Source organism: Lepidochelys kempii, chromosome 3 (assembly GCF_965140265.1).
Source record: "Lepidochelys kempii isolate rLepKem1 chromosome 3, rLepKem1.hap2, whole genome shotgun sequence".
NCBI classification, from domain to species: Eukaryota; Metazoa; Chordata; order Testudines; family Cheloniidae; genus Lepidochelys; species Lepidochelys kempii.
Genome location: NC_133258.1, coordinates 37182099 through 37198187, shown reverse-complemented (window position 1 = coordinate 37198187; position 16089 = coordinate 37182099). Strand labels below are relative to the sequence as shown.

At 41.3% G+C, this 16089-nt stretch overlaps 1 protein-coding gene across 1 annotated transcript in view; it reads left to right on the top strand.

The window, feature by feature from the left end:
• Positions 1 to 16089, top strand: part of SNTG2 (syntrophin gamma 2) — a 529846-nt gene that overhangs the window by 397753 nt on the left and 116004 nt on the right. Inside the window, exons 10-11 of the mRNA XM_073336143.1 lie at positions 6388 to 6517; positions 12470 to 12508. Of these exons, the coding sequence (XP_073192244.1) occupies positions 6388 to 6517; positions 12470 to 12508 (169 nt within the window). The remainder of the gene's footprint in view (positions 1 to 6387; positions 6518 to 12469; positions 12509 to 16089) is intronic.

Below are 16089 nucleotides of genomic sequence, written 5' to 3'. Positions count from 1 at the left end.
GTAGTAATGGGAGTTACTCATGCACGTTATATGGAGAACTGAAAGTCTTTAACCAGTAATCATCTGCCATAATTTAACCACAAAGTACATGGGGCTTACTGTGGCAGTGACAGAGATTAATGCAGTACATTTTTCACAGGTTGTAGAGTGTCCTGCTGCCAAAATGCCTACAGGGCAGGAGATGAAATTGTACCTGAACTGGCACCAAACTGACAGGGCAGGCTGGTAGCTATTATCTAAATCTAGATTTTACGAGCCATTTTATGGGTCAGGGAATATCTAGAGACACACACGTTTTATACCTTGAGACTGAAGAAGTTGACCTACCAAGTCAGCCGTAAAGCCATCATTAAGATAAATGCAGTGTGCCTACAAAGACTTAAATAGAATGGAGCAGGATGGTTTATTACCGAAGGCTTTTACCTCTCCCACACATTACCATTGTGCTTAAGAAGCTATTAAGAAATAGCATGGGATGCCAATCATCCTAATGATTCAGAATAAACTATAAATAAATGCATTGATTTTATAAAATTAATGATTATTTAACTGTACTGACATCTATTTTGCCAATTCATAGAATCATAGAATCATAGAATATCAGGGTTGGAAGGGACCCCAGAAGGTCATCTAGTCCAACCCCCTGCTTGAAGCAGGACCAATTCCCAGTTAAATCATCCCAGCCAGGGCTTTGTCAAGCCTGACCTTAAAAACCTCTAAGGAAGGAGATTCTACCACCTCCCTAGGTAACGCATTCCAGTGTTTCACCACCCTCTTAGTGAAAAAGTTTTTCCTAATATCCAATCTAAACCTCCCCCACTGCAACTTGAGACCATTACTCCTCGTTCTGTCATCTGCTACCATTGAGAACAGTCTAGAGCCATCCTCTTTGGAACCCCCTTTCAGGTAGTTGAAAGCAGCTATCAAATCCCCCCTCATTCTTCTCTTCTGCAGGCTAAACAATCCCAGCTCCCTCAGCCTCTCCTCATAAGTCATGTGTTCTAGACCCCTAATCATTTTTGTTGCCCTTCGCTGGACTCTCTCCAATTTATCCACATCCTTCTTGAAGTGTGGGGCCCAAAACTGGACACAGTACTCCAGATGAGGCCTCACCAATGTCGAATAGAGGGGAACGATCACGTCCCTCGATCTGCTCGCTATGCCCCTACTTATACATCCCAAAATGCCATTGGCCTTCTTGGCAACAAGGGCACACTGCTGACTCATATCCAGCTTCTCGTCCACTGTCACCCCTAGGTCCTTTTCCGCAGAACTGCTGCCTAGCCATTCGGTCCCTAGTCTGTAGCGGTGCATTGGATTCTTCCATTCTAAGTGCAGGACCCTGCACTTATCCTTATTGAACCTCATCAGATTTCTTTTGGCCCAATCCTCCAATTTGTCTAGGTCCTTCTGTATCCTATCCCTCCCCTCCAGCGTATCTACCACTCTTCCCAGTTTAGTATCATCCACAAATTTGCTGAGAGTGCAATCCACACCATCTTCCAGATCATTTATGAAGATATTGAACAAAACCGGCCCCAGGACCGACCCTTGGGGCACTCCACTTGATACTGGCTGCCAACTAGACATGGAGCCATTGATCACTACCCGTTGAGCCCGACAATCTAGCCAGCTTTCTACCCACCTTATAGTGCATTCATCCAGCCCATACTTCCTTAACTTGCTGACAAGAATACTGTGGGAGACCGTGTCAAAAGCTTTGCTAAAGTCAAGAAACAATACATCCACTGCTTTCCCTTCATCCACAGAACAGTAATCTCATCATAAAAGGCGATTAGATTAGTCAGGCATGACCTTCCCTTGGTGAATCCATGCTGGCTGTTCCTGATCACTTTCCTCTCATGCAAGTGCTTCAGGATTGATTCTTTGAGGACCTGCTCCATGATTCACTAAGCTGATTCACTAAGCTGAATGAAACCAAATCCTAGCTGATATTCTGTATATAATTTTTTTTATTTAATTTCAGCAATCATCTTACACTTTCCAAACAAGTATTGACAATTTTGTTTTGACTTATGATCTGATTCTGCAAAGGCTTCTCTGCACATGCTTACGTTTAAATACCTGAACATTTCTACTGAGTTCAGTGGGACTACCCACGTGCTTAAAGTTAAATCTTTGCAGGATTGGGGTGCTAATTTGTATAACTGATAGTTATAGCCAAGTACATTATATTGTTATTACAGAACACACAGAGAAATAAACACACTGTATTCACATGCCACCCACAAAGCTCACTTCTGGTAGACATAGCTGCATCCTACAGAGTGCAGTAGCAATGTGATATACTAAATATGACATCTTTCAGTGTTTGCATTTTCAGGTAGCTCCTGTTCTCAGGGAGAACCACACTGGGACTATGTATTACTTTGATATTTTTTCTATGTAATCTCTCTCGATATTTACACTTTATTCAGCCTGTAGACACCCAACACTTACCACACTTAGATTTAATTGAACAATTTGATTGTAAAAGGATTGAGGATTAATGTCAAACATTCATCAGAAATACACTATCCAAAGTGAGCAACAGGCACATATGTTCTGAAAGCATTTCCATCTTTTATATGCCTTTACTCTTTTATGTACCTGACAAAAAATACTGCCCCACATCACTCACTTAAAAAATGACAATTCATCTTATTTATCAGATGATTGTTCAGTAGATTATAGAAAACTTCTCGTATAGTGGACATAATTAGAAAGCTACCTTTTGCCTTTTAACCAGCAAGTAAAATATTACTAATGATATACCCCCATTATAAGTGAAGGGAATAGGTACTCATGCTGGTAACATCATTGCTCCCAGTACAAAGGAAGATACTTTAATTGTATCCTCTGTATGATGTTTACATGTGGCAATTTGAAATAGTGAGGACAAGGAGGAAGAACATACAAAATGAGTGAATTCAACTGCTGAGTCAATCTTTAACTTTAAAAACAATACTGATGAAAAAAGGGTCATGTCTCACACACTGCATTTTTGTAGGGTTGCCCGGACTGCTCTATTTCAGTTGACTTACTGGTTGTATTTGGAATTCTTCTGAATAAGCCATTTTCGATAATCTCACCCATACTTGAAGACCATAAATAGACCCCCATCAGGTTCCCACTCCTTTGGGTGCTGAGACTAATTTTCCTTACTCTGACAGCTGAAGATTTAGTATGTGTTCCAGGCCACAGTACCATGGCTGTATATTATACCCTGACTTTAGTAACAAAACAAATAATAAAAAAAGACTTCACCTATGAAATATTTACCCAAGCCAATCTGTTACTTAGTGAACTTTTTCTATGACTTTTTACATGTTCAGAGTACTGAAATACAGAGTATAGGAAGTGACCTGCATCTTTGAGTGGTTTTAAACTATTAGCTAGTATTATTAAATGATTTAAAACAATTTTAGTTTAAAATAAAATGTATTTTGCTTGCACTAATGTGACCAATGACTTTTCTATAAAATCCTAGTCATGTTTTGACGCAGTCATGACATATCCGGCATTAGCCATGACAAACAAGCATCCTTGGTCATTACCCAGAATTATGAAGTGATGCAAAATTCAGATTACCAAAAAATTAGTGGATTTTAACTTCCATTTATGGAGAGATGAAGTAATACAGAGGCCCTGAACTTCTCTGGGAACTCCCATTCTAATCCTGTCATAATCCACACTGATGGAAATAAAAATTCACTCAAAAGCTACATACACTAATAGGACCAAATTTCTAGATAATGGTATAAGCAAAGGAGGTACCAAAACACAGCAAAGAAAACTGGCTTGACCACTGAACAGGATCCCAGGTTAATCTAGTCTGTCTGTCTATTTGTAATTCTGCAGTGGGAAACTTTAAATGGAGGAAGGAGCTGCTGTTAGACAAGCACTCAGATTTGTATTAAGGAAACATAATATTAGAGTAAATCAAAAGGACATGACTATTTCAAACACAGCAGGCACAAGCCTTAAAAACCTTCGGATGCCGTCTACTGAGATCCCGGCCCTCAGAAGGGTTGGAATTCAGACCTTTCCCTAACAGCTGGTTTCCCAGTGACTGCTGAATCTGAGTTCAACTGAGCCTTTCTCAGAATATCTTTATGGTTGTTGGTCCTTTAAATCTGGGGAAGACAAGTAGCTGCAGTGAGCATTTTGCATCTAATTAATACAAGCTCAGTTAGGAAACATTCATCTGGTAAATGAATATTCATACCTCTGATTATGTTCTCTCTGGCCTTCTCTTTCTGTAATCTCCAACCTAATAATATTATCCAGTACTTTTATAGAGTTTTCATCTGTAGATCTCAAAGTGTTTTACAAAGGAAGGTAAAGTATCATTATCTCCATTTTACAGATGCAGAAAATAAGACATAGTGTGGTGAAGTTACTGGCCTAGCAGACCAGTGGCAGTCAGGAATAGTACCCACGTCTCCTGAATCCCTGTCCAGTGCTCTGTTCACTAGGCCACACTGCCTCTAAGTGGATCTAATTTTATCAGAATAATTGTACTATACTCAACGGACTCTTGAAGTGTTTTGCAAAATAATTGAAGACCAAAAAACACACTTTTCCCCTCCTACTCACCTTGATTTCTCCTTTGGCTCCTTTTTCCCTCTTCATGTTCTATATTCTTTACTGCTCAACAGTTACTTTGTGTAAGATAAGGGAATTAGTTGGCAAGATGGAAGCTGCAATCATTCCTAACTTAGCAAAAGCATTAGCTTTTAACATTGAAGAAATGCAAAATACCTGGCAGCAATCACTTATTAATTTCACAGTGAGAGTGGATAGCCTTTGGGAGCAGCTTGAGGGTAGAGAACAGCTGGTGGCTACAGTGCAGGGCTCAAACATTACTGTGCAGAAATGCTTGCAGTCATTAGAAAATAAAGTTATGATCTGCGAGAAAATAATGAAGATAATGAAAGTGGTAATAGACACAACAAGATAAGGATAATTGGACTGCCTGAGGGAAGAGAAAGCCAAGATCCTGTGGAGTTCTTTTTCTGGCTACAAATACTTGAAATCCCGGAAAAGGGGACAGATTCAAAATAGAAAGAGCAGACTCTGGTATTTTGGCAAGGATAGCATGTATCTGAGATCAATAACACAGACAGAGAGCTGTAGCAATCAAAATTAAAAATATTAAACACTAAAGGGCAAATATATCCTTCTTCCAAGACTTTTCTCCACATCTGCAACATCTCTGTTTTCCCTGTGCCACCTACAAAACAGAAATATGGTCTTTCACATTCAATTCAACTTTCCCTAAAACACAGACTTAAAAGGTTAGACTCTCTCAACCTGATCCTCCTGACAGACCTAAAGAAGAATTGCTAGTATGCTACAGTGATAGACATATTAGAGATGTGTGAATATGTGGCCTCTCAGAGCCAATGAGTTCTTTGGTGGTAATCATGCAGTACAAATCTTTCAAGATCTGAAGGTCTTCAGCCTCTTCTACTGTGCAGCATAAATTACAGGTCCCTCAATTATATCATTTACGTGTGATGTATTCAGTGATTGTTCCTTTCTGGTCAAGAATACTTTGCCATGCCAAAGTAGGAAAAAATCCGTAAGTTGACTCATCTGTTGAAGTGGAGACTTCTGCGTTACATAGAGGGTTTTGTCTTTAGTTTGAGTCAGAGATGAGTGACATGAGCTTTTGTAGAGTGATTTAAAGTGGGTGTGTAAAGTTCTTATAAGTCTTGGTAATGTCACAGTATCTACTGAGTGTAAAGCAGTGACACACAATCTTTATCAGCCAAATAGCTACTTTGTTTGTGAACACAGTTTTATAGTTAGAGAAGAATGTAACATATTTAGTCTGGTCTACGTTTTTAGTGGTGGCCTCAGTTTTTGGGTGCTCATATTGAGCCCCTTTGAAGAAGTATAAAGTATTTGGATTTTCATACACATTAAATGAGCTCTAAAGAATGATTGCTTGTAATTTTTTTAAACCTACAGCACTTCAAGAAGTTAAAAATAGATGAAGATATTTGCTTTGTGACTCATGTTGTAAGTTTTTAGAGTATCAAACATTTATTTTGGTGGCAAGAGGTTGCACAATTGTTTACTTAGATTTAACTGATGCATCCTTAATAAAATATCTTAAGTTTATTGATTATATACATATAAATTATACAACAGTAAGTGAATAATTAATCAAAACTTACAAACTTTGATAAAGATAAACCATTTACTGTGTCTGTGTTTCCTGATACTGTAGGTTATTATTCCCCTTTTCTGTTGCTTTTCTCTCTGTTTGTAAATTTGAAAAATGAAACTTGTAAAAAGTTCTAAAAATCAGATGAAGATTGAGAACTATTGGATAGTTTATGAAAACTTTGTTATATATATTTCTTTTTACTACAGATCTAATGCATTTGAAGTGCTTGCACTTGATGGAGTTAGCACTGGGATACTTCAGTTTTATACAGCGCAGGAGTGTGCTGACTGGCTGAGAGCATTATCAACTAACATCAGTGATTTGACACTTCAAAATGTACGTTACTTTCTGCATATTTTCCTGCATTTGCTATATTTAAATTATTTTCAATTTCCCAAACATAGTATAATAATTTGTATATAAGGTATAATATGTAAAACAAAAGAGTGAGGGGGAAGAAACAAAATTGTAATAGCATAACACTTTACCTTGAAATCTCCAAGAAAATACAATCTTATTATATAATAGAGAACAACAGAACCTCAGGGTGACTTTATTACTTTCAAAATTTGTGTAGGGCCCAATCGGAAGAGTCTTTTCATTGACTTCATTGAGTTTTGGATAAGGCCTAAATGTATTCTTTTTAAATTCTTGCAGTTAAAGTATGCTTGAAATCTGGTTTCAGAAGTTTGCATCACTTGTTTTGGAAGTATGTGAAGGGAAACTTTGTAACTAAATCAGTGTAATTTAGGGCTGGTCTATATGCAGTTTTTCTACTGCTATAATGAGTTTAGAAACTGATGTAGCTAAAGCATTACAATCCTTTAGTGTGGTCACAGTTGTACCAGTAAAAAGGTGCTTGTATCAGAATTAAGATATTGCTATACATTTAAAAGTAAAGTTTGTAATGTCGGGGCTCACAGCTTCAGCCCAATGGGGCACAACTGCCAGGGCTCAGGGTTTTTGCCCTGTGGTAGGCCTTGAGGCTTCTGCCCCATGAGAGGCACCTGAAGCCCTGAACCACACGACCCTGCCAGAGGGCAGAAACCCCAATCCCAAAACCCCAGAAACCCCACCAATCTGTTAGGCAGAGAAGGGGGGGCATGGTGGGCTCCGGGAGCTGCCCTTTAACTGTAAAAGAGCTGCATGTGGTTTGTGAGCCATGGTGGCCACCCCTGCTATATCCCACAATATTTCATATCTCCACCAATTTTCTGTTACTGATCACCAGAGTAACACAATAGTACATCTTATGTGCATGTACATTCCCATTCCTCGTTGGGAAGGATATGATCAAATTCCCTTAACAGGCTGGGTCAGACGTGCAGTCTGGGGAACATCTCAACAAGCCTGTAAATTAAGCATTGCTCTATTTGGAATATACTTTACCATCCGTACATACAGTGGAGTGAGAGTTCAACCAAAAAGGATCTATTTAGATGCCATACTGATGCCAGGGGACAATATTAATATCGGCCATGCCAGCATAGGTCTTTCATCACAATCAGGAAATTCTGCTCATTGCAAAGCAGTGACCTAATTCACAGAAACATTTTCAGCAAAGTCAGGCTGTCAGGGGACCTGGGGTAGTCATGTTATCTTTGAATACAGAGGAAGTCAGCTGTTGACCAGCCACAGGAGGGTACCTGGAAATGTCAGTGTGTCTACCAAGAGCATGTCTGAATTGTTATGATGCTACTGTGCAGACAGTTACTTCTGAGGAGAAAGATGGAGAGGAGGGGCATGAAAGAGGAACTAAAGGGTCATGGTGGAGAAGAACAGGATATGGAGGAGGAGAACGCATTGACTCTTTCAGCACTACTAAATACTGCATAATCCAAAATGAGCTTCATGCGAAAAGCCTGATAGTAACTATTATATTTACAAACAGAACACATGCTGCAGTTTTCTTGAAGAAGTCCTCTCCGCATCCCATTCCCCAAGTTCTTTTGCTTTTCCTATTATCCTTTCCACCAGTGCAGCACTCTGTGCTACCTCCCCTTCCCTTTTGCCCACACCCTGAATATTTATGTTTGGAAGAAAAAGGAAGCGGAGGAGAAAGATGCACTTCTCTGGTCTCTTTACAGTACTCTGCTTCCCAACACAACCTGTAGCCTCTAAGGGGAGAGAAGGAACAGGAGCCCACAGGCAGGGGAACTGAGACTATGCTGAGCTAGCAGCATAGAAAGGAACCTGACCTGCATCTACTTCTCTCTCAATGTGTATAGTCAAAGTGTCTCCGGTAGGCTGAGTTGACAACACTGTTTAACTGGACAGTTTTTGGGAGGGAGTTCTGTAAAATAGCCCAGAATTAATCATAGGCTCGTAGGACTGGAAGGGACCTCGTAGGACTGGTCCAGTTCCCTGCATTCTCTCCATAGTATACAGTTAGCCATCTATTAAATCACTTGTGATTTTTGTTAACTCTTCTCACAGCTCTTAATTTCTATTATCCTAAACAGAGCATCAGGAGAAGGGTATTATAGGCAGCACACCTGGCAACACCTATAGTTAAGGTTGCCTGTGTGTTTCTACTATAGAGGCCCATTTCAAAGTACTTACACTTTTCTCAAAAATGTACATCTTTTACCTAAAATTAGTATGTTCTCTTTTTTAAAATTAAATAAAAAAATTGCTTTGAAAACCATTGTTTCTGTACCTTTTTATTATACAGCACTAAAGCCTCAATAGAAGATTAAATAAATTTAAAATTTGGCCTCAGAATAGGGACATAATTCCTATATTATGGATGTATCATTCATCTGATCAGTGAACACTGGATTTGAGTTGGATGAATTATACGAGTTTAAAAATTGTCCTTTATGCCTGTATATTGGCTGATAAGTGATAACATTATATAACCCAAAATTCCACTGTAAATTAATATGTATGTGTATATAGACTAAGGTGAAACTCCCATTGAGTAGATAACATCTCATGTTTCCAATATGTGCACAAGTGTCCCAAGCAAAGCACAGTGAAATTTCAGGTGCACTAGACAGAGAATTATGGAATATGATCTGTGAAACTGCATATGATCGGAGACAGGAGCCAAGGAATCTTGCTTTCCTACCCACACTAGGTGGGGTGAATGTGGATTAAGTCAGGTCCTTGAAAAAATCCTGACTACTTCTATAACCCATAAAAATTGCACATGGAATAAGGCAAAGGTTTCTGCCTCATGGATTGCACCTTATGCATTACACAGCGTTCTGTGGCTGTCTAGCAAGTAGTAGCACATGAGAGTAGACAACTAGAGGCTTCCCCACCCGTGCCCCCATTACCGCCAAAAAGTTGAAGGATTGCTTTATACATAAAGGGAACATTTAGTTAGAACAGAAGCTCATTTATCTCATTTTATTAAAGTGGACAAATTTAGTCATACTACTCATTAAAGTGATATTCAGCAGCTATTATTTTATTATATTTTAAGTAGTGCCCCCGCTGAATAAAAATGTGTACATCCCTGTACCACATGATGGAATTTTTTTGCTGCTTCATTTTTTTTTATAAACATGAATTTCATATAGAAAAAACTACATTAAAAATTGAGGTTGCAAAGTCAGAAGTCAGGAAGTGACAAAGATAAGGTTGCATGCGCAACCCATGACCTTCCCCCAGTGTGTACTGCATTACAATACAGTAATTATATGATCACTTATTTGTTTTCTCCAGGTTCCCTGTGTCACTTCACTCTCTGGGTGGTGAACAGGTCTAGGGTCCAAAGAATCCTTCCTTATTCATTGTACTAATTGTATGGTGTGTCGTGAATGAGGCTGTTGTCCATAGTACTGATCTGATCTAATGTATTCTACAAATACATTAGAAGCAAGAGGAAGACCAAGGACAGAGTAGGTCTATTACTCAATGGGGGAGGGGGGGGGAGATAATAACAGAAAATGTGGAAATGGCAGAGGTGCTTAATGACGTCTTTGTTTCGGTTTTCACCAAGAAGGTTGGTGGCGATTGGATGTCTAACATAGTGAATGCCAGTGAAAATGAGGTAGGATCAGAGTCTAAAATAGGGAAAGAACAAGTCAAAAATACTTAGACAAGTTAGATGTCACCAAGGCCTGATAAAATACATCCTAGAATACTCAAGGAGCTAACAGAGGAGATATCTGAGCCATTAGCAATTATCTTTGAAAAGTCATGGAAGATGGGAGACATTCCAGAAGACTGGAAAAGGGCAAAAATGGTGCCTATCTATAAAAAGGGAAATAAGGACAACCGTGGGGAATTACAGACCAGTCAGCTTAACTTGTGTACCCAGAAAGATAATGAAGCAAATAATTAAGCAATTATTTTGCAAACACCTAGAAGATAATAAGGTGATAAATAACAGTCAGCATGGATTTGTCAAGAACAATCACGTCAGACCAACCTGATAGCTTTCTTTGACAGTGTATCAAGCCTTGTGGATAGGGGGAAAGTAGCAGATGTTGTATATCTTGACTTAAGTAAGTCTTTCGATACTGTCTTACATGACCTTCTCATAAACAAACTAGGGAAATGCAACCTAGATGGAGCTACTATAAGATGAGTGCATAACTGGTTGGAAAATCCTTCCCAGAGAGTAATTATCAGTGGTTCACAGTCATGCTGGAAGGGCATAATGAGTGGGGTCCCGTAGGGATTGGGTCTAGTTCTGTTCAATATCTTCATCAGTGATTTAGAAAATGGCATAGAGAATACACTTATAAAGTTTGCGGACGATACTAAGCTGGGCGGGGGGTTGCAAGTGCTTTGGAAGATAGGATTAAAATTCAAAATGACCTGGACAAACTGGAGAAATGGTCTGAAGTAAATAGGATGAAATTCAATAAGGACAAATGCAAAGTACTGCACATAGGAAGGAGCAATCAGTTGCACACATACAAAATGGGAAATGACTGCCTAGGAAGGAGTACTGCGGAAAGGGATCTGGGGGTCATAGTGGATCACAAGCTAAATATGAGTCAATAGTGTAACGCTGTTGCAAAAAAAGCAAACATCATCTGGGATGTATTTGCTGGAGTATTGTGTCCAGTTCTGGGTGCCACATTTGAGGAAAGATGTGGATAAATTGGAGAAAGTCCAGAGAAAAGAAACAAAAATGATTAAAGGTCTAGAAAACATGACCTATGAGGGACCATTGGAAAAAATTGGGTTTGTTTAGTCTGGAGAAGAAAAGACAGAGAGGAGATATAACAGTTTTCAAGTACATAAAAGGTTGTTACAAGAGGAGGGAGAACAATTGTTCTTCTTAACCTCTGAGGATAGGACAAGAAGCAATGGGCTTAAATTGCAGCAAGGGCAGTTTAGATTGGATATTAGGAAAAACTTTCTAATTGTCAGAGTGGTTAACCACTGGAATACATTGCCTAGGGCGGTTATGGAACCTCCATCATTGGGGATTTTTAAGAGCAGGTTGGACAAACACCTGGGTCAGGAATGGTCTAGATAATACTTAGTCCTGCCTTTGAATGCAGGGGACTGGATTAGATGACCTCTCAAGGTTCCTTCCAGTTCTATGATTCTATGGTACACCTTGCCATGAGCACATCCCAACTGCTATAAAATAAAAATTTTAGTAACAATCTTTCTTCCTTCTCAGTCTGTAGGAGAAATAGGTTGATTAGTTTATCGGAGTCTTATGGTTAGGGCAGTGAACTGAGGTCCAGGAGACTAAGTTCTGTCCCTACAACTACTAGTCTACATGTGCAAGACTAGTCACTTAATCTTTCTGTATTTAAGTTCTGTTTCTGCTGTATAGTAGTAATAATATTTCACTTAAAAGGAGTGAAACTTATCAGAAGTGTCAGGGAGACAGAAAAGTCTAAATCAACAGAACTCCATATTTGGTGCAGTCAGTTAAATATTGTGCAGCAAGAGAGATGAGCAGCTTCACATTGAACAATGACCTAAAGAGAAATATTGAACAACTGCCTTCATCTCTGTCCCATTCCAAATTGTGCACAGAGGCAAAACAATTAAGCACATTCTTAACTTCAAAGTGCTTAAACACTTTGTTGAATTGGGGTGCAAGTGAGGAAGGTAATATGTATCTAAAGAATGTATTATAACGCAGCCCCATGAGGGGCAGAGCTAAATTTATATAGGCATTCCTAATTTTGTCAGTTCCTGATTTTCATTTTGCAACCTTGATTTTCTTTTAATGTTGTATTTTTGTATGGAAACATATATAAATGTGTATTAAATATGTCCTTGAAAATGAATTAATATGACAAATGACAACATCAATATAGTCATCACTCTGACTACTCTTTAATCTCCGTTTTTCTGCAGATGAAAATGGCAAATAAATGCTGCTCTCTATCAGACCAGGTAAGATTTTAATTGTATTGTCCATAAATATTTACCATTAATGAAATCTCTTTAAAAATTGCTGGGGGAAAAATCTGCCTCCATGCAGTTGCTGTAGGATGCAAAAAGTTTGGAGCTACATGTAGACAGAACAAACATAATAGTAAAATGTAAGGATACTCCATTACAAATGCACTGTGTTCATTTACGTTGAAAAGTATAGTTTTAGTTTTCCTCCACAATCATAATAGTCTAGCTAATGAATTGCATTCTGTTTTATACAAATAATGAAATCTTACTAATATGGTCTGTCACTGCAGCAGCCTGCTATTCAATCCTTGCTGAGAAATGGAGAGAGGCCACTTTTTTGTTTTTATGAGTTGTTTTATGGGTTTTCAGACTGGTGAAGTGAGAATTAGCCAGGTTATACTTCTAGCATGGAAATGATTTTCATAAACTGAACTGTACTGCAATCAAAGGCTGATTCTAAAATCATACTAAAACCTGTTAGAGTCAAAGGGTATGTCTACACTACGGAATAAGGTCGAATGTATAGAAGTCGGTTTTTTAGAAATCGGTTTTATATATTCGAGTGTGTGTGTCCCCACAGAAAATGCTCTAAGTGCATTAAGTGCATTAACTCGGCAGAGTGCTTCCACAGTACTGAGGCTAGAGTCGACTTCCGGAGCGTTGCACTGTGGGTAGCTATCCCACAGTTCCCGCAGTCTCCGCTGCCCACTGGAATTCTGGGTTGAGATCCCAATGCCTGATGGGGCTAAAACATTGTCGCGGGTGGTTCTGGGTACGTATCGTCAGGCCCCCGTTCCCTCCCTCCCTCCATGAAAGCAAGGGCAGACAATCATTTCACGCCTTTTTTCCTGAGTTACCTGTGCAGACGCCATACCACGGCAAGCATGGAGCCCGCTCAGGTAACCGTCACCCTATGTCTCCTGGGTGCTGGCAGACGCGGTACGGCTTTGCTGCACAGTAGCAGCAACCCCTTGCCTTGTGGCAGCAGACGGTACAGTACAACTGGTAGCCGTCATCGTCGTGTCCGAGGTGCTCCTGGCCACGTCGGCTGGGAGCGCCTGGGCAGACATGGGCGCAGGGACTAAATTTGGAGTGACTTGACCAGGTCATTCTCTTTAGTCCTGCAGTCAGTCCTATTGAACCGTCTTATGGTGAGCGGGCAGGCGATACGGACTGCTAGCAGTCGTACTGTACCATCTTCTGCCAGGCAGGCAAGAGATGAGGATTGCTAACAGTCGTATTGTACCATCTTCTGCCAGGCAGGCAAGAGACGAAGATGGCTAGCAGTCGTACTGTACCATCTTCTGCCGAGCAGCCATGAGATGTGGATGGCATGCAGTCCTTCTGCACCGTCTGCTGCCAGCCAAAGATGTAAAAGATAGATGGAGTGGGTCAGAACAAGAAATAGACCAGATTTGTTTTGTACTCATTTGCCTCCTCCCCTGTCTAGGGGACTCATTCCTCTAGATCACACTGCAGTCACTCACAGAGAAGGTGCAGCGAGGTAAATCTAGCCATGTATCAATCAGAGGCCAGGCTAACCTCCTTGTTCCAATAACAACGATAACTTAGGTGCACCATTTCTTATTGGAACCCTCCGTGCAGTCCTGCCTGAAATACTCCTTGATGTACAGGCACCCCCTTTGTTGATTTTAGCTCCCTGAAGCCAACCCTGTAAGCCGTGTCGTCAGTCGCCCCTCCCTCCGTCAGAGCAACGGCAGACAATCGTTCCGCTCCTTTTTTCTGTGCGGACGCCATACCAAGGCAAGCATGGAGGCCGCTCAGCTCACTTTGGCAATTAGGAGCACATTAAACACCACATGCATTATCCAGCAGTATATGCAGCACCAGAACCTGGCAAAGTGATACCGGGCGAGGAGGCGACGTCAGCGCGGTCCCGTGAGTGATCAGGACATGGACACAGATTTCTCTGAAAGCATGGGCCCTGCCAATGCATGCATCATGGTGCTAATGGGGCAGGTTCATGCTGTGGAACGCCGATTCTGGGCTCGGGAAACAAGCACAGACTGGTGGGACCGCATAGTGTTGCAGGTCTGGGACGATTCCCAGTGGCTGCGAAACTTTTGCATGCGTAAGGGCACTTTCATGGAACTTTGTGACTTGCTTTCCCCTGCCCTGAAGCGCATGAATACCAAGATGAGAGCAGCCCTCACAGTTGAGAAGCGAGTGGCGATAGCCCTGTGGAAGCTTGCAACACCAGACAGCTACCGGTCAGTTGGGAATCAATTTGGAGTGGGCAAATCTACTGTGGGGGCTGCTGTGATGCAAGTAGCCCACGCAATCAAAGATCTGCTGATATCAAGGATAGTGACCCTGGGAAATGTGCAGGTCATAGTGGATAGCTTTGCTGCAATGGGATTCCCTAACTGTGGTGGGGCTATAGACGGAACCCATATCCCTATCTTGGCACCGGAGCACCAAGCTGCCGAGTACATAAACCGCAAGGGGTACTTTTCGATAGTGCTGCAAGCTCTGGTGGATCACAAGGGACGTTTCACCAACATCAACGTGGGATGACCGGGAAAGGTGCATGATGCTCGCATCTTCAGGAACTCTGGTCTGTTTCAAAAGCTGCAGGAAGGGACTTTATTCCCAGACCAGAAAATAACTGTTGGGGATGTTGAAATGCCTATATATCCTTGGGGACCCAGCCTACCCCTTAATGCCATGGCTCATGAAGCCGTACACAGGCAGCCTGGACAGTAGTCAGGAGCTGTTCAACTACAGGCTGAGCAAGTGCAGAATGGTGGTAGAATGTGCATTTGGACGTTTAAAGGCGTGTTGGCGCAGTTTACTGACTCGCTTAGACCTCAGCGAAACCAATATTCCCACTGTTATTACTGCTTGCTGTGTGCTCCACAATATCTGTGAGAGTAAGGGGGAGACGTTTATGGCGGGGTGGGAGGTTGAGGCAAATCGCCTGGCTGCTGGTTACGCGCAGCCAGACACCAGGGCGGTTAGAAGATCACAGAAGGGTGCGGTACGCATCAGAGAAGCTTTGAAAACAAGTTTCATGACTGGCCAGGCTACGGTGTGAAAGTTCTGTTTGTTTCTCCTTGATGAAACCCCCCGCCCCTTGGTTCACTCTACTTCCCTGTAAGCTAACCACCCACCCCTCCTCCCTTCAATCACCGCTTGCAGAGGCAATAAAGTCATTGTTGCTTCACATTCATGCATTCTTTATTCATTCATCACACAAATAAGGGGATGATTACCAAGGTAGCCCAGGAGGGGTGGTGGAGGAGGGAAGGAAAATGCCACACAGCACTTTAAGCACAGCACTTTAAAAGTTTACAACTTTAAAATTTACTGAATGACAGCCTTCTTTTTTTTGGGCAATCCTCTGTGGTGGAGTGGCTGGTTGGCCGGAGGCCCCCCCACCACGTTCTTGGGTGTGTGGGTGTGGAGGCTATGGAACTTGGGGAGGAGGGCGGTTGGTTACAGAGGGGCAGCAGTGGCAGTCTGTGCTTCAGCTGCCTTTGCTGCAGCTCAACCATACACTGGAGCATACTGGTTTGGTCCTCCAGCAGCCTCAGCGTTGAATCCTGCCT